A 23,869-nucleotide genomic window follows, 5' to 3' on the forward strand; every position below is an offset into this window, starting at 1 on the left:
CACAGAGTGGGGAACATCACACACTGGGGCCTGTCGTGGGGTGGGGAGAGGGGACAGGGATAGCATTAGGAGATATACCTAATGTAAATGATGAGTTAATGGGTGCAGCACACCAACATGACACATGTATACATATGTAACAAACCTGCACATCGTGCATATGCACCCTAGAACTTAAAAGTATAATAAAAAAATAAAGTAAATAAATAAAAAATAAAAATAATTCAGTCAAAAGAGCAAAAAGAACGAAATAATGAAGAAAGTGAAGAAATCTTAAGGCTCACAATTTAGGGACCAATATTTACATTAGGAGAGTGTCAGAAGGAGAAAAACAAAATAGTTTACTCAAGCAAATAATAGCTAAAATCTTCCCAAATCTGGAGAATGAAATGAAAATTCAGACCCAAGAACTCCAAAGAACACCAAATAAGAGTAACCTAAAGAAATCCACATTGAGACACATTACAAGCAAATTGTCAATAGTCATTAAAGACAAAGAAAACATTTTGAAAGCAGAAAGAGAAGAAGAACTTGTCACATATAAGGGGAAGCTCCCTAAGAGTAGCTATTTCAGCAGAAGCTTTGGAGACCATGAAGGAGGGTGATGGTATATTTAAAATGTGAAAAGAAAAAATAGCCTGCCACCATACATGGCCAAACTGTCTTTCAAAAATGAAGGACAGAAAAAGACTCCCAAACAAAAGCTGAAGGAGCTCATCACCACTAGACATGCCTTACAAGAAATGCCAAGAAAGGTCTTCAATTTGAAATGAAAGGATTCTATATATCAAACATACAACACAAGAATATATAAAACTCAGTGGGGATTTGCATTAGAAGTCCATGTTGATCCTACCACAGTGGAACACAGCATTGGGCAGAATTTCAAAGCCCTTGACTCTGGTCCAGTACCCACACAGGGAATATTTATTCTCACACCAGGCAAGACAGAGATCTGTAGCCACAGTCACAGCAGAAGGGCTTAAGCCCTAACTGACTGAAATGGTCTTGGGCCTCAAATAAATTTCAGTGGCAGCAATTCTGTAGTGACCATGGTCTTTGGGTGAGTCCCAGTGCTGCACTGACCTGCAAGGTTGTGGGTTTATGGTGCAACCCAGTGTGACATCAGCTGCAGGGGCCACAGAAGTGCTGATGTCATCCCTCCCCTAACTCCAGGTAGCACAGTGCAGAGACAAAGAGAGAGACGAGACATCTTCCACTTGAGGGAAGGAGAGGGAAGAGTACTGGGGACTTGGCCTTGTAAACTAGCACACTGCCACCACAGCACAACACAGCATGGGGCAGATCCCCAAAGCCCCTTATTTCAGGCCACTGCGTCCATCATTTCTTCTAGATCCATTCCATGACTGAGGGAAATCTGCTACTCTGGCAGGATGGAACAAACCCAAATCTGAGCTAGCTTCACTACCAGCTTATTAAAGTGGCCTGAGGCTATCAATAAACATCAGCAGCAGTCAGGCCATGATTATGGGCATTGGGTGAGCCTCAGTGCTGTGCTGGTCTGGAAGGTTGAAGGCTTTGGGTGCAATCCAGCATGATGCTAGTTACAACAGCCACAGGAATGGTCACATCACCCCTTCCCAAACTCCAGGCAGCTGAGTATGAAGAGACTACTGTTTGAGGGAAAGAGAGGAGAGTGAGTGAAGGATCATCCTGGCAACCCAAGAAATTTTCCATGATCTCTCAAAAGTCCATCAGAAATAAGTACATAAAAGTCCACAAGATAGTTACAGTGTAATTGGACTTAGAATACTCTCTAGTACTGAAACAGCTGAAGTGACTACAAGCTTGGGGAATCCAATAATAAATCCTGTTTGAATTTTTGAAACGTTCTCTGAAGAAGATGGGTACTAACAAGGCCAGACTGTGAAGACTGAAATAAATAACTAACTCTATAATGCCCAGACATTGATTGACACATGTCCACAAGTCTCAAGAACAATCAAGAAAATATGATCTAACCAAACAGACTAAGTCACCAGTGATTAACCTTGGAGTGACCGAGATGTGCAACCTTTTGGTGAATTCAACATAGGTAATTTGAGGAAGCTCAATGAACTTCCAGAAACTCAGATAATCAATTTAGAAGTTTATTTGAGAAATTTTATATATATATATATGTGTGTGTGTGTGTGTGCGTGCAAAATTTAAAAAATCAAATAGAAACCTACAAATCTACAGATGAAAAATACAATTGATGAACTGATGAATGCAAAAATGCATTAGAGTGTCTCAACAGCAGAACTGATTAAGCAGAAGAAATAATTCATGACCTGGAAGACAGGCTATTTGAAAATATACAATCAAAGGATTAAGAAGAATAAAGAAGGCTTACAAGATTTAGAAAACGGCTTCAAGAAGGCAAATCTAAGTGTCATTGGACTTAAAGAAGGAGTGAGAGGTAGGGATACAAAGTATATTCAAAGAAATGATAGCAGAGATCTTTCCAAATTTAGAGAAAAATATGACTATCCAGGTACAAAAAGGTCAAAGATCACAAAGCAGAGTCAACCAAAATAACACTATCCCAGGGCATTTAATAATCAAACTCTCAAATGTCAAGGACAAGGAAGATTCTACAAACAGCAAAAGCAAAGCAAATAACATATAAATGAGCTACAATTTGGCAGTAGACTTCTCAGCAAGCTGTGAGAGAGTATCATGGAATATTCAAAGTGCTAAAGGCAAAAAAGTTTCTAACCAAGAATATAGTAGTGAGAAAAACTGCCTTTCAAACATGAAGGAGAAATAAAAACTCGCAGACAAACAAAAGCTAAGAGACTTCATCATCATAACTATCTTATAAGAAATGCTAGTGGGAGTCCTTCTATCTGAAAGAAAGGGATGTTAATATACAGCAAGAAATCATCTGAAAGTATAAAACTCACTGGTAAAATTAAGTACAAAGACAAGTTCAGAATATTCTAATACTGTAATCATGGTGAAAAGACACATCTATCAAAAATAATAACTATAACAATTTGTTATGAGATAGACAATATGGAAATATCTAAATTGATACAACAAAAAGCCTAAATATGGAGAGGAGTATGAAATCAAAATACAGGGCTTTATAGATTTTTCTTTGCTTGTTTCTATGCTTTTCTCTGCCACCAAACTTAAGTAGCCATTAGTTTAAAATAACTTGTTACAACTAAAAGATTTTCTTTGTAAGCCACACAGTAATCACAAAACATAGGCTTATAATAGAGAAAGTAAAAATAAAAAGCAAGGGATTCAAACATACTACCTTTGTGGTTAAGAAAATCATTTAACTCATTACTTGCTATTGGTCTGTTCAAGTTTTCTATTTCTTCGTGGATCAATTTTGGTAGATTTATGTGTCCAGAAATTTGTGGTTAGGAAAATCAGTTAACCACAAAGGAATTGAAGAAGAAAGAAAAAGAGGAGTTATAAAATAACCAGAAAAAAAGTAACAAAAGGGCATTAGTAAGTCTTTATCTATCAATAATGGCATTGAATATAAATTGACTCAATTTTTAATTGAAAAACAAAGTGACTGAACGAATTAAAAAATAAGACCCAAATTCATGCTGCCTGGAAGGAACATATTCATCTATAAGGACATGCATATATTGAATGTGAAGGTATGAAAAATGTATTTTATGCAAAGGGAAACCAAAAAAGAGCAAGAGTAGCTATACTTAGATAAAATAGATGGCAAGTAAAGAAAACTGAAAAGATACAAAGGAAGTTATTATGTAGTAATGAAGGGCTCAATTTATCAAGAGGGTATAACAATCATAAATACATATGTACCCAATATCAAAGTACCCAAATATTTAAAGGAGATTAATACAGCTAAAGGGAGAGAGAAAGAACAATACAATAATAATGAAGGACGGACTTCAAAACTCCACAATCAGCAATGGATAGATCATCCAGACAGAAAATCAACAAAGAAACACTGGAATAAAACTACACTGCATACCAAAAGGACCTACTTGACATCTTTACAAAAGATTGTATCCGGCTGCTGCAGAGTATACATACTTCTCATTAGTACCAGGAACATTCTCTGGGATAGAGCATAGGTTATGCCACAAAACAAGTCTTGATAAATCCCAAAATACTTGAATCGTATGGGTGTCTTTTCTGACTATAATGGAATAAAACCAGAAATCAAAGACAAAAGAAACATTAGAAATTGTAAAAATAACATGGAAATTAAATGACATGATCCTGAACAACCAATGGGTCAATGAAGAAATTAAGAAGGAAATTAAAATATTTCTTGAAAAAAGGAAATGTAAACAAAATACCCCAAATAAAACCTAAAATATACAACAAAATCAGTGCCAATTTATAGCAGGAAACACCTATAAAAAAAAGTAGAAAGACTTCAAATTAACAATCTGATGCACTTCAAAGAAGTAGAAAACAATGACAAATCAAACCCCAAATTAGTAGAAGGAAAGAAGGAATAAAGATCAGAACAGAAAAAAAAAAAAAGTGAAAGAAAACACAAAGTATAAAATGAAAACTCTTTTTTTGAAAAGATAAACGAAATTAACAATTTTTTCTTAGCTAGACTAAGAGAAAGGAGAGAAGACTCAGATAAAAAATCACAGGCAAAAAATGAAAGATTAAAACTGATACCACAGAAACACAAGGAATTATTAGAGACTGTTATGAAGAAGAATACACAAACAAATGGGAAAACCTAGAAGAAGTACACAAATTTTTGGACACATAAATCTACCAAAATTGATCCATGAAGAAATAGAAAACTTGAACAGACCAATAACAAGCAATGAGTTGAAAGTAGTAAAAAAAAAAAAAAAAAAGAGAGAAAAGAAAAAAGGCTCCCATCAATGAAAAACTCAGGACTAAATGGATTCACTGCTAAATTCTACCAAACATTTAAAGAAGACCTAATACCAATTCTAATCACACTATTTCAAAGAATTGAAGAGGAGGTACACTTCCAAACTCATTCTATGAGGCCAATTTACTCTGATATCAAAATCAAAGACACAGCAGAAAAAGAAAACAAAGAGTCTCAACCAAATACTAGCAAACTGAACACAACAACACATTAAAAAGATCATTTACTGTGATCAAGTGGGATACATCCCTGGGATGCAAATATCATTCAATATATTCAAATCAGTGAACAGGATACATCTCATTAGCAGAATCAAGGATATAAGCTATATGCAGCATTTCAACAGATGCTAAAAAAAAAAAAAAGCTGTCAACAATATTCAGCATCCCTTAATGATAACAACTCTCAACAAACTGGTTATGGAAGGAATATATCTCAAAATAACAAAGGCCATATATAACAAACCAACAGCTAACATCATCCTAAATGGGGAAATGTTAATAGCCTTTTTTTCTAAGATCTGGAACAAGACAAGGCCAAGAATGACCACTTTTATAACTTTCATTCATCATAGTACTTAAAGTTCTGCCCAGATCCATTAAATGAGATAAAGAAATAAAACACATCTAAATTAGAAAGAAGTAATACTGTCCTTGTGTGCAAATGACATGATCTTATATTTAGAGGAACCTAAAGGTTCAACCAAAATGTTGTTAGAACTTATAAATAAACTCAGTAATGTGGCAGGATACAAAATCAACATACAAAACTCAGTAGCATTTTTATATGCCAATAACAAACCATCTGAAAAAAATCATGAAATAAATCCCATTTACAATAGCTACAAAATATATAAAATACCTACAAATAAATTTAACTAAAGGAGTGAAATCTCTCTACAATGAAATTTATAAAACGCTATTAAAAAAATAGGATACAAGAAAAATGGAAAGACATTTAATGTCCATAGATTGGAAGAATTAATATTTTTATAAGGTCTGTACTACCCAAAGTCATTTACAAATTCAAAGTAATTCCTTCCAAAGTACCAATGACATTTTCTTGCTCCCTGGCTATCTTTGCAGGTGCTCTTGAGTGGGGCCTGTCCTGCACCTAAGGCAGGAAGATGGAGGCCACAAAGAAGATGAAAACATCACTGGAGTCAATTAACTCTATACTGCAACTCATTATGAAAAGTGGAAAATATAGGCCAGTATCCCAAATGAACATAGATGCAAAGAGCCTCAACCAAATACTAGCAAACTGAACACAACAACACATTAAAAAGATGCTAGTGTACAAGCCAACTCTGAAGATGATCAGACAAGGCAAAGCAAAATTCATCATCCTCTCTAGAAACTGCCTGACTTTGAAGAAATCTGAATTATAGTACAAAGTATTGTTGGCCAAAACTGGTATCCATCACTACAGAGGCAATAATACTGAATTGGGTACAGCATGTGGAATATACTACAGACAACACATACTGGCTATCATTAAGCTGGGTTATTCTATCATTAGAAGCATGCCAGAACATTATGGTGAAAAGTAAACAATGCAAAATTTTTATTTAATAAAACTTGTCAGCGTTCATTTTTTTGTTAGAAAAGTATTAAGGCCACTCTTCAGAGAAAATTTTTAAAAAATTCTAAAATTCCTATGGAATCACAAAAGATCCTGAATAATTAAAGCAATTGGAGCAAAAAGAATAAAGATAGCTTGGTGGCATCAAGCTATCTGACTTTAAAATATACTGCAAAGTTATAGCAAACAAGACAGTGTGATAAAAATAGACACAGATGAATGGAAGAGGAAAAATAACTCAGAAATAAATCCACACATCTACAGCCAACTCATTTTTAACAGATACACTGTGAAAGGACTTCAATAAATGGTGCTGCAGAAATTGGATATCCACATGTAGAAGAATAAAACTAGACCCCTATCTCTCACCATATACAAAACTAAAATCAAAATAGATTAGGACTTAAATGTAAGTCCTTAATCTATGAAACTACCAGAAGAAAACATTGGGAAATACTTCAAGACATTAGTTCTGGCAAATACTTTGCATAAGACCTCAAAATACAGACAATACAAGCAAAACTAAACGAATGTGATTATATCAAACTAAACAGCTTCTGTAAAGCAAAGTAAATAATCAACAAAGTGAAGAGATAACCTGCAGAATGGGAGAAAATATTTGCTAACTGCCCATCTGACAAAGGATTAATAACCAGAATACGTAAGGAACTAAAACAACTCAATAGCAAAAAAACACAGCAAACAAACCAAAACAAAAAAGAAACCCACAAATAATCCAATTAATAATTGAACAAATGCTTTGAATAGGCATTTTTCAAAATAAGACATACAAATCACCACCAGGTAAATGAAAAAATGTTTAACATCACTAATCATCAGGGAAATGCGAATCAAACCACAACAAGATATTATCACACACCAGTTAAAATGGCTACTATCAGAAAGAAAGAAAATAACATGCTGACAAAGATGCAAAAAAAAAAAAGAGGGAATGCTCATGCACTGTTGGTGTGAATGTTAATTAATGCAGCAACTATATAAAATAGTATGAAATTTCCCTTAAAACCTAAAAATACAACTACCACATGATCCAGCATTCCTACTGCTGAGTATTTATCCAAAAGAAAGAAAATTAGTATATCAAAGAGATAATTGCACGTCCATGTTTATTGCAACCCTATACACAGTAACCAAGGTATTCAATCAACCATTATTTGATGAGTGGATAAAGAAAATGTGGTGTATATACGCAATGGAATATTACTCAGTCACAGAGGGGTGGGGAAACATAAAAACATGTCACAGTAACATTGGTGGAACTAGAGGACATTATGTTAAGTGAAATAAGCCAGCCACAGAATGACAAATATTGCATGTTTTCACTTACATATGGAAGCTAACAAAAAATTGATCTCTTGGAGGTAGTGAGTCAAATGGTGGTTACCAGATACTGGGAATTGTAGCATTCCAATGGGATGAAGAGGGTACAAAAATACAGTTATACAGAAGGCACAAGTTCTATTGTTCAACAGCACAGAAGAGTGATGATAGTTAATAAGAACTTATTTTATATTTCAAAATAGCTAGAAGAGAATATTTAATACGTACAACACAAAGAAATGATAAATGTTTGATATAATGAATATTCCAATTACTATTATTTGATAATTACATACTGTAAGCATGTATCAAAATATCCCTTGTACTCCATAAATATGTACAACTATTACATATCAATAAAACAGAGAAATAGAAAATATCTCAAGACAAATGAAACAAAAACACAATATGCCAAAATGCATGGGAAACAGAAAAAACAGGACTATGTAAGAAGTTCATAGCAATAAACAGCTACATAAAAAGGAAAAATGTCTCAAATAAATAACCTAACTTTATACTTCAAGGAACTAGAAGAACAAAGAAACTCACAGTTAGCAGAAGGAAGGAAATAATCAAGATTAAAGAAGATAGAAAAACAAAATAGAAAATAGAAAAACAATTAAAAAATAAAACTAGAGTTGGCTTCTTGAAAATCTCTACACAATTGGGATGCCCTTAGCTAGTCTAAGAAAAAGGAGGCAAGACTAAAATAAACAAAATCAGAAAATAAAGAATAGTGCTATAGACATAAGAGATTACATTGAACAATTATATGATAACAAGCTGGATAATTTAGAAAAAAAGTGGATAAATTTATAGAAATATACAGGCTATCAAGACTAAATCATAAGAAATAGAAAGCCTGAACAGACTCATTACTAATAGGGCCACTTAAGCAGTACTTTAAAATCTCCCAACAAGGAAAAGCCCATGACCAGATGACTTCACTGGTGATTTCTACCAAACGTTTAAATAAGAATTAATTTCTATCCTTCTCAAACTCTTCCCACCCAACCCCACAAATTGAAACAAACAAAACAAAACCAAAAACAAACAAAACATTTCCAAACTCATTTTGTAAGGGCAATATTCCCTGATACCAAAGCCAGAAAAATACACCACAAGAAAAAAAAAAAATCTAGACATCAATGTTTCTGAAGAATATATGTGCAGAAATCCTCAACAAAATACTAGTAAACTAAATCCAACAGCATATTAAAATGTTAAAAAGATCACACACAATGTCCAAGTCAGATTTATTCCTGGGACAGATGGATAGTTCAATATACAAAAATCAATTATTTTGATACACCATATTAACACAATAATGGATTAAGATCACATGATCACATGATAATTTCAATAGATGCAGAAAAGGCATTTGACAAAATTAAATACCTTTTCATGCTAAAAAAAAAATCGTCAATGCATTAGGAATAGAAGAAGAAAAATGTTTCGACATAATAAAGGCCGTACATCAAAAACCCACAGCTAACATTGCACTGTTTGGAAAAAAAATAAAAAAATAATAAAACCTGAGAACTTTTCCTGCAAGATCAGGAATAAGTCAAGGATGCTCACTTCCCACTCCTATTGAGCATAGTACTGCTAGTCCTGGTCAGAGCAGTTAAGGCAAGAAAAAGAAACAAAAGGCCTCCAAACTGGAAAAAAAAAAAAATAGGTAAAATAGTATCTGTTGGCAGATGACACAATCTTTTATATAGAAAATCCTAAAGATTTGTTGAAAAAAACTGTTGGAACTAATAAATTCAATAAAGTTTCAGGATACAAAATCAGCATGCAAAAATCAATTATATCATCATATTCATTATATCAAACATTTATCATAAAGAGAGACATATAGAACAATGGAAGAGAATAGAGAGACCAGAAATAAATCTATGAAAGGGTAACAGGTCCGCACCTTAAGACTAGGAAACAAATAGGTGTGGGAAGATGGGGAGGGGTACCAGGAATGCACAAAGGGGAGAATATAGTTTCCTTGACAAATGGTATTTAGAAAATTGGATATCCACAAGCAAAATACGAAATTAGACCCTTATCTTACAGCATACACAAAAATCAACTCAAAATGGATTAAAAGCTTAAACGCCAGACCTTAAGCTGTAAAACTTCAGAAGGAAAAAAAAAAGAGAGAAGAAAGCTTTATAACGTTGGCATTCACAATGATTTCATGGACATGACACCAAAGGCATAGACGACGAAAACAAAAATAAACGAGCAGGAATGCAACCAACTTAAAAGCTTCTGTACAATCAACAAGGGTGAAATGGCAACCTATGGAAGGGGAGAAAATATTTTCAAGTCATACATGTAATAATAGATCAATATCCAAAATACGTAGGGAACCTCTACACCTCAATAGCAAATGACTGATGAAAAACAGTCAAAGGTCTTGAATAGGCATTTCTACAAAAAAGGCATACAAATGGACAACAGGTATATGAAGAAATGTTTAACATCACTAATCATCAAGGAAATGCAAATTAAAATCTCAGTAATATATTACCTCATACCTGTCAGGAGGGTTATTATTTATAAAAAAGGTGTTGGCAAGAATATGGAGAAATAGAAACTCTTACATGCTATTGGTGGGAATGCAAAATGGTGCAGCCACTATGGAAAATAGTATGAAGTTTCCTCAGAAAAGTTAAAAATGGAACTGCTTTTCAATCTAATAATCCCATTTCTAGATATTTATCCTAAATAATTAAAATGAGGATCTTGAGGAGGTATTAGTACTCCTAAGTTCGTTGCAATATTATTCACTATAGCCAAGATGTTGAAAACAACTTAATTGTCTAATGACAGATTAAGAAAATATGGCAAAGACACACAATGAATACTATTTGTTCTTTAAAAGAAGGATTCTGCAATATTCAGCAACATGAGTGAACCTTGAGGACATTATGCTAAGTAAAATAAGATAGTCACAGAAACACAACTACTGCATGATTTCACTTATATGAGGGATCTAAAATAGTCAAATTAATAGAATCAGAGTGTGAAATGTTTTTTTCCAGGGGCTTGGGGGAAATGGGATATGAGAGGTACTAATCAACTAGCACAATATTTCAGTTTAGCAATATAAGTAAGCTTTAGGGACCTGCTATACAGTGTTGTACCTAGGCCAAAATAATGTACTCTGCACCTAAAATTTTGCTTAAAAAGTAGATCTTGTGTTAATTGTTCTTTCCACAGTAAAATAAATTGAAATAAAAATAACGTGGCTGTTGAAGATAGGTACTTTAAAATGATTAAAATATATTTAATATATCAGGTACTTTAAAATGATGAAGATGTATTTAATGCATTATTATGGCTTCAAATAACCATTCAATTATGATTCATATTTGGTGTATATTAATAAAACTGCCCTCTTCACTAGCCTATAAAATGTAAACATGATACACAAAATAATAGTGTTTCATTTAATTCAATATTTTACTAATTTCTGTTCACACAGCTGTAAATGATCAGTGCATGATTTTCCCTGTTAAAGTTTTATCACTTACCTAAGTAAGTTTTATTGAAATGGGATCATGGCTACTCCCTGCTTTTTATAAAAATATGTTTCTGGATGTATGAAACTCTTGGATTTACAAATAGTAATTAAAAAACTACTCTGGATCATTTTCTGCTATTTGTTTTGGTTTCGTTTCAGCTTTCACAGGGATTGGTTTTCGTAGAATCCTTGCTGATCTCTGCTTGGGTGTTTCTTTACAGCATCTTCAGTAGAACTGACTTTCCTCTTGGACATCTTAGTGGATATCAGCTTTCTTAAGAAATGAATGCTCAGTACATACTTTTTCATTAAACATTTACTTTTTAAAATCTCATTGCTGCCATAAAGGTCTATTGCAAGATAATAAAAAAATTTTCATGATAAAGTAATTAGTTCCAAATTTACACAATAAAATAAACAGCATATATACTCGTGGCATGAGTATTCAGACTATATTTTGTAGGTCTGTAGATCAACTGCTCAGTTTCTATTTCTACACATACTTCAAGAAGACATATTTCCCATATTTTCCCCTAATCTTGCCAATTCATGGCCTGGCAGTCTTATGTATCATTCAAACCACAATACATACTGTAGCATAACTATCTGTTTATACAAAATATCAGGGCAACAATGTGAAATACTCCTCCTAGCCAGGCACAGTGGCTCAGGCCTGTAATCCCAGCACTGTGGGGGGCTGAGGTGGGTGGATCACAAGGTCAGGAGATCAAGACTACTTTGGCTAACATTGTGAAACCCCTTCTCTACTAAAAATACAAAAAATTAGCTGGGCATGGTGGTACGCGCCTATAATCCCAGCTACTCAGGAGGCTGAGACAGGAGAATTGCTTGAACCTGGGAGGCATAGGTTGCAGTGAGCCAGGATCGTGCCACTGAACTCCAGCCTGGGTGACATAGCGAGATTCCATCTCAAAAAATAAATAATAAAAAAAATAAATAAATGCTCCTCCCACCACCATCTAGGGTCAGAATGGGTGACCTATTCATATCTAAGAATGTTTCATTTTATCTATAAGTGTCCTACATGCTATCCATGAAAGGTAAGCGTTAATTACCTAGCATCTGGAAAAAGTTGAGAAATAGATACAAGTTATTATGGCAAAAAACACAATTACTTTTGCACCAACCTAATAGTATTTGTCTTTCAGATGTAACCATGCATTATAATTACTGAGCAGTGCAGACTTATGTCACAAAGCAGAGATCTAATAAATACACTGTGGCTTATTTTAGTGAACCATTAATAGTCATATTTTGTTAAAAAGGGAAAATACAGGATAAATGTCAAAACGGTCAGAATGTCAGGACAACAGACATAAATGAGGACTGTCCTGAGCAAACCAGGGAAGAGCAGTACATATGTGGAAATAAGTAATTCTATCTAGTAGTTCATTGCTACTAGAAGTTGCATTTAGCCTAGGCCCTGGAAAATGACTAAAAATGTACAAATTTTGAATGTAGGCACAAAGGTTTCAGGAATATGGAAGAGAGTTTGCAAAGCAGTAGAAATGTGCAATGATATTGTCCTTTCAGAATAATTTAATTAGACCTCTGGATGTATTTAAATGAATAGTGAGGAGTGAAGCTGGAAGGCAGATTGGGGCATATTCTGGAGGCTTTAAATATTATGCCAAAGTTTTGAGTTTAGATCTGTGTGGCCATTAAATAATTTTCAACAGAGAAGTGATGTCCAATTTTGTATTTCGGAAAGATCAATCAGGCAGAAATGTGGAGAAAAGTTTGGTTGGAGGGATAAAGAAGTGAGGGGCTAGTCGACTGTTGGAGCAGTGCAGGGAACAATAAGGATGAGAACAAAGGCAGGGGCACCAAGCAGTGGGTTAAACCTAGGGAACTTCAACCTCTCATGGCTAAGGAATCTATTTTCTTGAGATTTTTTCAGCAATATTAGCTATGGGCCTCAGCATTTTGTATTACCCAGCCGGGGAAGATTCTTAACAGAGAAGTCAAAGAGTGAAGAGCATAGAAAATGCTCTGTCAAAATCTACTATTCTGTGGGCAAATGACAGCATGATACCCAATGATATCCTCCCTGGGGAACTAAAGTGGAATGAGACAGGCAAATTAAAATGTAAGCAGAGGATATAGAAGCTGACTGCCGAGAAATGAGGACAGCACATACGACAGCATGAAGTGGCAATGTTAGACTTAAGTAGCTCTGATTAAGCAAAAGTGCCTTGCAGACAATAACACCAAGAGATAAAGCAACAGACTCTACAAAGGATGAATGGATCATGAAATAAAAGTCATGAGGCTGCCGATAGTGGCTTGATGATTATAAAGTTGGTCTGTGACCTACATTTCTGTTAAATTCACTTCGCACCAAGTTTGGGGAAATACGTATCACCTGTTATATTCATTGGTGAAGACTGTTCTGCTACTATTGCCTGATTTATTATTTTTAATTAATTATTTTGACTTTCAATGGACAGCTATTTGCTCAAAAGAATGGAATTAAATTGTACTAATCGAGGAAGGGGGGCTCAAATAAAATCTGACAATTAAAATGACAATACTTCCTGATTGTGTAGGAGCATCCTGGTTTGTGCCTATTGCTGAGCTTAGTTTTTATTAGCACTTGCTTTTGATCTCCAAAGTACCGTAAGTCTGGATAGTAAATTATGTTATTACCCTGTACAAAATGTTTGTTCTATATAGACATTTTAAGAGACAAAGGTGTTCATGATATTAATATATTTGGGAGAGCAAAGGCACTATAATTAAAATACCGTTACCAGCCTGGCCAACATAATGAGACTTCATCTCTACAAAAAAACAAAAATAAAAATTAGTGAAGCATGGTGCACACCTGTAGTCGTAGCTACATAGGGGGCTGAGGTAGGAAGATCACTTGAGCTCAGGAGGTTGAGGTTGCAGTGAGCTGTGATTGTGTCACTGCACTGCACCCTGGCTGATAGAGAAAGACCTTATCTCAAACAAAAACAAACAAACAAACAACAAAAACAACCAAAAAACTTCTAGAACAATGAATCACTATGATGTTTATACTGATCTTCATTTGGAGAAAAAGAAATACAACCAGAGGAAGGAGCATGAGCTAGAATACTAAGAAAATACTTCACTGAAAAGGGATCTTGGCACAGAATCTGGAAGGATGAGCAGAATTTAAGCACAAGGGAGCAGAAGTAACACTAAAGCAAAAACAAGGTTTGGTGATGGAAAGCAGCAGAGAGACAGAGAGAGAGACAGTTTGTGTGTGTGTGTGTGTGTGTGTGTGTGTGTGTGTGAAATTAAGAGTTGCTTGAGTTAATGAAAACATGAGTTTGAGAATTAATTGGGGATAAATATGTTTAATACCTGGTTCTTAATAGACTCTCCTAGGCTGAATGAGTGAAATGGATGAACATATGAATGAGTGGGTAGTATGAAATAGATTTATCTAGGGAAGAAGAATTTAGGTAAGGCACTGAAGTGGCAAACATGAACCCATGAGCCAAGTTTGACCCACAGTAGTGGTTTAGTGGCCTTTAGTCCATTTACATTCTCTTTAATACTACTTGTATACTTTAGAAACTAGATGACTTTAGATAAAATTTCTTATTTGAAATTCCACTTTAAAAACTTCCTGTCTTCCTACAGGGCAAAATGCCTACAGCCAGAGAGGGCATCTGTCCATTTCAAATGGGCATGTATGTACTCCAGCTTTCCCTCATTTCTTCTCACTTTTTCACTTATATTTCATCTCCTTTTTCAGATTGGTACCTTTGATGTGGTGCTGGGAATGATAAAATGTAGAACTCCATTGCAACTAATAATATATAACTGAAAACTTCCTATTTCCTCTGGCATATTAATGCATGTATCTAGAATAATAATACTGTAATAATAACTGCTAAGCATTTAGTATGTACAAAACATGACATTAATCTCCTTTCAAACATATGAGTTTGAGTTATCACTCCAGGCATCTGCTAGTTGTATGATCTTGAACAAATTAACTGACTTTCTGAACATTAACGTATTTCTTTGGGCAATAAGAATGATAACCATATCTTATATGGCTTTTGTGAGAAATAAATGAGATTATGTATATAAAGCATTTAACTTAATTCTTGGCACCCATCAAGACTTCATTCATGAAAAGAATATTTTCCCATTTGAAATCTGAACACTTGAAAAGCTATGTAAGCACATATTCCAGAAAAGATCTCTAACCAAGAGGCTAATTTTTCATTCACAATGTAGTAATCATCAATGTAACTTTATTTCAATAGGTTGGTTTTAAGGCTCAGATCAAATTTCTATCCATCTTAAAAGAATCTTACGAAGGCAGAGTTATTAAAGTTCTAGTATGAAATATATTGTTTCCATAACTTTAATGTGCCCTACAAATATAATCAGTATAAAAATGTACTGCTAATTTCACAGATTATCTACAATAAAAATTCCCAGAAATGCATCTAAAATAGCATGTTTCCACTTAACCAGATAAGATTGAGTGCAAAGTGTAAGTTGCATTTGTAAACACTGAGCCTGAGACACCTTTTCATATTACTGTATGCAGATATTTAATCGCAATAACAATTTAAGTGGAAAACACTATGTATTACTAATCTAAAGTAAAAGTAAGAATTGTTTGTTGCTAAACTACAATAGAGATAACTAAAATTAAACCACTCTCTGACAAATTGTTCCCACTTAAAAAATATAAACAGTAGAGAGTAGACTATACAAATATGAAGAATATTTTATTGGTAAATATTTTCTAATTGGGAGAAATTTATATCCACCTATTATATGATTATTTTCTTACTTTATTCCCTTTTCTCAAAATAAGTATTTAAAGTACAAATTTAAAGATACTAACTTTTCAGTTTATACCTCCCTTTCACATGAGCTTGGGTCATATAGTACAAAACAATTCATTTGTGTTAATAGGTCAAATAACTGTTTTCCATAAACAAAAAGTCAGCCAAGAGAATTGTTTGACTGTATAATTGCTTACCTAAAATGGTATATTTTGTTGGCACTGATTTCAAAAGTCCTTCATACTTTTTAAAATTATTTGTGTTATTTATTTTCAAGACATTTCAATGTTACATTTATTTATGTAATAATAATAGTTCATTAGGTACCAGCTATCTACTCAATACCAAATACTTATGAGATGAGCATTGTTATTCCTATGTCAATTAGAAAACCCAGTATTGGGTCACTAGGTAAGGTGCCGAAAATTAGCAGTTAGTAAGGAGCCAGAATTTGAATTCCAACACATTTGAAGAGTACTGGTTTCTCTTATGGTTGATCATAGAAATGTTGATACATTTCTGTTAATAGGACTTTTTAAGACTATACAGATAAAAAAATCTACTAGATAATTTTCTCAAAGAGATAATGTGCATCAAAAAGTTAAAATAGTATTTAAAAATTTTAAGATTGTATTCATTTTATCCATCAACTAAACTAACATTTCTTTTACAGAGCACATATATTTAGTCACTTAGCAGTGCCATGAGAAGAAAAAAATTAACAAGACAAGAACACTGGTAATTACTTACAAGGAATCCTATTTCATTGTCATATTATTGTTATAGAAAATCTTTAATTTAAAAGCTGTCTGAAATATTTTGTCAAAGATATCTGTGAATATATAATTAAGATATTTAAAGAATAAAATAACAGTAAAAATGTAGGGTTGTATTTTTTTGTAATAGCAAGTATTCATTTCCTTCCTTATCTGCAAAACTTCACATTTTAACTTTCACTTTTACAGTATTTCCAGATTATAAGCTTTTGTGATGTAATTTTTTTAGCTGAGTAATTTTAACACCACTTTTACTTTAAGAATAAATGATTTTACAAGTGGAGAGAAGTCTCAATAATTAATATTCAGAGTTAATTGTATTACCTTTTTCCCATGTATATTTTACCTTTGCTGCAGAGATACAGGAAGACCAGAAGCATAAATATTTAAAATTATTAAAATGTTAAAATTAAAAATTTGAACAGCAAAGTTAACATGACTATTTACATCACCTTCCTATTTTGCATTAAGAAATGTTTGAAAAAACTTACTTGAAAACTGAATTGCAAATCCAGATTTGCTAATATAAAAATCCGTGTCAAACTGGATGGTTACTATGTTGAGGGTGCTATGAATTCCTTCAGGAATAAGAGATCCACTAATTTCCTTTAAAAGCATCTCATTTTCTGGTGGACCATCCCAAACTCGGAGTATATCATGTGATGCTTCCGTATCAAAAGCAAGAAACTGCAAGCTGTGGGGGAACCATATTTCTCTGTTTACTTTAAACAAGGTCAATTTTAAATAAAAAATAGAGCAAATGTGCATTGTGATTTTATTAGATTTTCTTTTTTGCTATGTGGTAGAATTGAATTATGTAAACAGCATATATTCTTAGTATATTTTTCTTGAGAAGTATACTTTGTTTCTTTAAAATATTATTAGATACACTATTACGTCACCTTTGCAAATTGTAGAAACTTCAGGTGTACATTCTTTCTTGTGTTCATGAATTTAACCAGGGCAACAGCAGGGGACATTTATAGACAGTCTTCTACATGCTAGGCACTGTGCAAAATGCATTACATATATTTTGTTTAATTGTTATAATGACCCAATGAAGTAGGAATAATTTTTATCTCGATTTTACAAATATGGCAAATGGAGTTTAGGTAAATGAAATAATTGCCAAAAGAGTGGCATAATCACAAATTGAACTCAAGTTATCTGATTCTACAGTGCACACTTTTATCACTGTTCCATGTTAAATCTATTCTGTTTTATGTTTAATCTAGACAAAATTAGAATGGGGTGCTTTTTGTGCTTGGTGCAAAATTTAGAAATCTAATTATATCAACATGCTCAACTCTACATACAATACATTTATGTTTGATACATGAATCATTACAGCTTTAAATTTGGGCTACAATTTCAAGCAATGCTTAATTTTTAGAAACTGCAGAATTCTCTTGAATTTATTACTTTCAAGTTTAATAATTCTAATATTTATATAAAACAAGGCATGACTTAGACTAAAGAAAAATAAACTGAGGATGATACAGTGTAGTCTGTTTTGAGTTTGCACATTGCCTTGCAAAAGTAATGTATCAACTCATCCATCAATGCATAGGAGTGTACCACCTAGAAGCCTGTCTGAAGTTCCATTTTATAAAAATAAAATTTATATTACTACTTTATGTAAGTGTAATTCTCAAGTTTTAAGGTTATTGTTTGTTATTGAAAACATACTAAGTAGCTCATATGTCAAGGATGATTCTAGCCAAAGCTGCATAGTAAGGCTGGGACTGAGAGCCTGTGATAGCTAGGAAAATCAGACTGGTGTTGATTTAAGATACTGACTCTGTACTTATCTAAGGGGTAGCAGCAATGTGAAGAACTCTGCAGAAAAGGGAAATCTAACATGATTACAGGAGCAGAGAGCAGGTGTTTCACAAATGTGTTTAGGGACAAGGACAATAGGAAATGGTATTCAGTCCCTTTCTATTCTTATTTCTCCTAATTGTTAATGAGGATGCACTAGGGTAATAATCTGCACAACTCTGTATATCAGTCAAAATGGGCCAGGAGTAGTGGCTCACACCTATAATCCCAGCACTTTGGGAGGCAGCAGAATTGCTTGAGCTCAACATTCTGAGATCAGCCTGGTCAACATAGTAAGATCTCATTTCTACAAAATACTTAAAAATTAGCCTAGCCTGGTAGCACATGACTGTATTCCCACCTACTGGGGAGGCTGGGGTAGGAAGATCATTTGAGCTAGGAGGAGGAGGTTGCAGTGAGCCACTGCCTTACAGTCTGGGTGACAGAGAGAGATTCTGCCTCAAGAAAAAAAAATGAAATAAATGAATATTAATTTTATATAGGGGTTGGCCAGGTACTTCAGATTCCCTAGTAATGTTGAGAAAATGTAATTCATTTACCTGACAATATTTCCAGGATCTACCTCAATCATCCACATGCAACGCAGATTATTGTCATATGGAAAAGGATAGCCAGGAGATAAGATTCTTCCTGATGATTCTCCTTTAAAACGACCTCCACATTCAGCTGATAAAAAAATAATAATAATTTAAGCCTCAATTTAATGCCAATCTTTTCTAAACAATTACAAATTTCTCATGAGTGTACAAAAGAATACTGATTTCCTTTCTTTAAAGTATATATTTGTATAAACTTTTAAAGTATTAATTGAAGCAAGAATATATAATACAATCAAGTAATAATAGAGTCTCAAGTTAGATCACAGAAAAGACAATAAAAAAGAAACCTACTTACACAATTAAAAAAAAGACACACTCAAAACCTCTGAGTTAGGTTTCCAAACATTTTAAGATGTGTTGTTAAATAATGATAATTTTAAAAGGGAAACAGATGGTAAATCGCTCACTGCTAGCGAGTTGCAGGCTGAATAATTCATCATCTTTCTACCCCATCTTTGAGAAAAACTAATCTTTACTGCAGTCCCTCAGGCCTTCTAAATTTCATTGTCCTTTTATTTCCCCTTTAAATCATTTTAAACCCTTTCCTTTTTACTCTCCCAAAAGTCAAAGTGGCATTTTTTATTAGATTCCTTACTTCAGTAAAATCTAGTTAGGTTTTGATTTAGTGTGGTCTCTAATTTTTATAAAAATTATGAAACTAAGAATATAAGTATTATCATGCAATATAATTAAAATTTTATATTTTAGGGGATTCCTTCTCCATTTTAATACTATTTAATACTATTGTGATAACTAGAGTGATTTTACATCAGTGAACAACCTAGAAAGAGTCTCTGTACTGGACAAGAGAGAACTAAGTATTTTGGTTAGCATATTGCTCTACATCTTTAAACCCTAGAAGAAAGGAAAACACTGTGGAATGCCTTATACATTTGAGTCTTTGGTGATACTTCTTGTTATTAGGCACTTGTGTATGAGAAACCTCCCCTTACGGCCTTCCCAGCTCTATTTGTCAGAGTTTTTAACACAAGTTACTCCATTTTGATTCTGACAACTTTCCTATTATCTTAGATTAAATAACTGAATTAAACTTTTTATTTTTGGTAATTATTATTATTAATATTATTAGACCAAAGAAGGTCAAAGCAGAAAAATTTTAGCATTTGGAAGAGACCTGATAACTCTAGAATCTAATGGCTCAAATTTGTAGGCTGCATATATGTTAACTTGTTTCAAAAATTTTAGATACTATATTGCACCACACTGTGATGGATAGTTTTATGTGTCAACTTGACTGGGCTATTAGTGCCAGTTACTTAATTAAATACTTATCTAGGTATGAAGCTATTTTATAGATATGGATAACATCTACACTCAGTTGACTTGTAGGCCTCATTCAATAAATTCGAAGACCTTAAGAGCACAATTAAGTTTCCTGGGGGGAAAAAAAGAAATTCTTTCTCAAAGTTTCAGCAACTCCTGCCTCAGTTTCTAAGCTATTAACTTGCCCTTTGGATTTTGGACTTATCAGCCCCCACCATTGCATGATTCAGTTCCTTAAATTAAATAAAGCTCTATAGATAATAGATGGATAGGGAAGATGCAGAGAGAGAAAAAAAGAGAGAGACAGAGACAGAGAGAAAGAGAGATATCCTATTGGTGCTGTTTCTCTGGAGAACCCTGACTGATATACCCATGGAGGGCTAAGGAAATATTATCTTTTATTGCAACATTAATTTAATCTAATTCATAATAACACCCTCGGGAGATTTTTAAATTAAAAAGATATTAGTATTTAAGATGTTATCACCATTTAGGGTTTTTCATTTTTTTCTAACAAAAATCCTGTTGTACAATCTGTAAACATAATTGTATTAATTCACTTTTCATCATTTATTTATGATTTATCACTATTTGGGGCATACATTTAATTTAAGAACAGAGTTGATACTTGTTCTTCTAGATTAATTTATAGTCAGTTGGAGTATTTTGTACTATATTGCATCTTGAACTTAAATATAGCTGTTTCCCCCCATATTTCTTGTTGTAAAATATTACCTGGGATTTTGACCTCAAAAGAGCCAGTGTTATATGCTGTAGTACTGGAGTTCATATTCTGTGTAAAACTTATGTTTGCAGAATAAAATGAAATACAGTGTTTAAAGAAGAGATACAGGTTAAATCCTTCCAGCTATGGTGCATCAAAAACTAATTTTTGTTTGATCAACGAATAAGCTTCAGAAACATAATTACCTACAAATAATCCAAATAATAAGAAAAGTTTCCTTATTTGACTGAGGCTAAGATATAGTTGTAGCAGATATTTAAGGTTAATGAGCACAGGATATTATAACCATAGGCCAAGTGTTAAAACTATTAATCTCTGCCAGTAGAGAACACCATCTAAAATAGAATTTCATCTTCGGTTATTATCAAATTATTCGGTATCACTCAACAAGTGTCCAACTATTTATAGCTGCTAAATTTATTTGATCATCTATCATTAGAATTTTAATAAAAAAGATTACCCTACCCATGAAATCTTGCACAATATCAAGTCAACACGTTTTGATTTTAAGTATTCGTAAACATAAAATGCATTGATTTGTTGCAAACATAATTAAAACCTTCTGGTCTCAGACTAAATGTCCTTCCATTTGTATAAAATCTTTCCAAAAAGTAGAGAATGTCTTCAACTTGATTCAACACACGTAAAAAAATATATATACGTTTAATGTATTTGTTTGTGGTTTTAATTTTAAAAATAGCATGGCCAGTCAATATTTATATGTTTATGGTATTGTGCTATTAAACTCTTAGTGCTTTTCTGAACATATTTCATAATCACATCAGAGAGAATTAATCAGTGGTACATTTTTCTCATAACCAATGCCAATGGGCTGATTATTGATCATATTCCAGGTTTTGGCAATTTAATTTGATTATTATTTTAGGTATCACCCTCACAATCTGTCCAAAATTCAGATGCCGTCTGAAAAGAAAGAACTGTGATTGCATTTTAGTTAAATAAAAACATGTTTGTTTTCTGCATGAATCCATGTTTTAATAAACCAACAGAGGTCTCATAGCATCAAAAGCACTACACAATTAGTTACAAGGCCTATAATAACTAGAATTTAATATTTTCTATTTGTATTCTAGCAAGTTTTATGGCAATTCTTATGTTGACCATATCAAAAAAATGATAGAAATATTCTACTTTTGTCAAAAGGTTCAAGTCTTAAAAGGTAAGTCAAATTGCACATTAAATATGTGCCGTTTTTTGTATATCAATTATACCTCAATACAGCTGCTAAAAATAAAAGATTTGAGTCAATTTTACCAATGTAGGCCTGACATAGAATGGATTTCTGCCTCTATAAATGCTATCAAAAAAAGAAAGGCTGAAGAATCACTGCATATTTGTTCCCTGCTGGAGAGTTAGTGTTTTGCTACAAAGTTGTTTTCCTTTGTTGTCCTAGTATTCCGATCTCACACCTATTTGGTCTTTGGAGCAGAAAAGAAAAAAGAGAAAAAGAGAGGTCTCTATCCACACCTGTCAATATCTGTCTATCTACCTTCCCGCCTACCCATCTATGCATTAACTAATCTGCAAGATGGTAGGAATAAAACGGTACCCCAGCTATGCAAAGAAGACAGGAGATGATCGTTCTTTAGCTTCACAGAGGCAATGTATCTCATGTTACTCTCACATTTCTTTTCCTATTGAAATTGGTTGTTACGCTGTACAAGCATGAGAAAAGAGAATAGGTTACTGTTTTCTCTAATCCACCTTGATTCCACAATGTGTAATAATTTTGTAAATTAAAAATCTGGCCAATGCAACTCAATAAATGTGAATGATTAAAAGTCTTAACATTTTAGTAACAAGTTCAATTTTATGTCAAGGTAGCAGAAATAAAATGACTTCGAAGAGACCATACTGTCCCCCACAAACTATAAGATTATGGGAGGAATAATGAATAAAGTTATGAAAAGGATCTTTTCATTTTCCATTAATTTTCTTTTGACAAATTGAAGCTATGAGTTCATTATTTCTTGATATAAAGTGTTAGTTGTAGGAGAACAGAGAGAATTTCTTAAAAATGCAAAGAATTTGATAAAGTTTTCACAGAAATATTCAGTGAAAATCTATGAGAGTATCCTACCAATACAGGAAGGCAGAGGATAGTCCCATGCCCTTCTCTCCCCTGTCATGCACTTGAGAAGGCTACTTCCGTGGAGAGTGTAGCCTGGATTGCATCCATAAATGATGGTGCTACCAGCAAAGTGGCCTTGGTCACTGATCTTGTATCCAAATTGTGGAATGCCAGGATCTTCACAGTGTGAGAGTTCAAAACCTGGGAGAAAAATATAAATTGATTAAAAGCAAAATTTAGGAGGAGAATTTAAATCTACACAATCATTCCTTTCCTTTATTATTTTTGATGATTACATACTTATTCCTAGTCATATTACCCCTAGCATATTTAATTTTCATATCATACGACAACCACACAGACCTTTTTTTCTTGAAAATTAAAATTTGTTGTGTTTTTGAA

At 33.3% G+C, this 23,869-nt stretch overlaps 1 protein-coding gene across 2 annotated transcripts in view; it reads right to left on the minus strand.

The window, feature by feature from the left end:
- CSMD3 (CUB and Sushi multiple domains 3) overlaps positions 1 to 23,869 on the minus strand; it is a 1,254,780-nt gene that overhangs the window by 322,566 nt on the left and 908,345 nt on the right. For both annotated transcript variants that reach the window (XM_011934353.1, XM_011934352.1), the window contains 3 exons: positions 23,477 to 23,668; positions 19,287 to 19,413; positions 17,397 to 17,599 (listed from right to left, as the gene is read on the minus strand). In XM_011934353.1, coding sequence (XP_011789743.1) covers positions 17,397 to 17,599; positions 19,287 to 19,413; positions 23,477 to 23,668 — 522 coding nt within the window. The remainder of the gene's footprint in view (positions 1 to 17,396; positions 17,600 to 19,286; positions 19,414 to 23,476; positions 23,669 to 23,869) is intronic.

This window comes from Colobus angolensis, unplaced genomic scaffold, assembly GCF_000951035.1.
Source record: "Colobus angolensis palliatus isolate OR3802 unplaced genomic scaffold, Cang.pa_1.0 Scaffold134, whole genome shotgun sequence".
Taxonomy (NCBI): Eukaryota; Metazoa; Chordata; class Mammalia; order Primates; family Cercopithecidae; genus Colobus; species Colobus angolensis.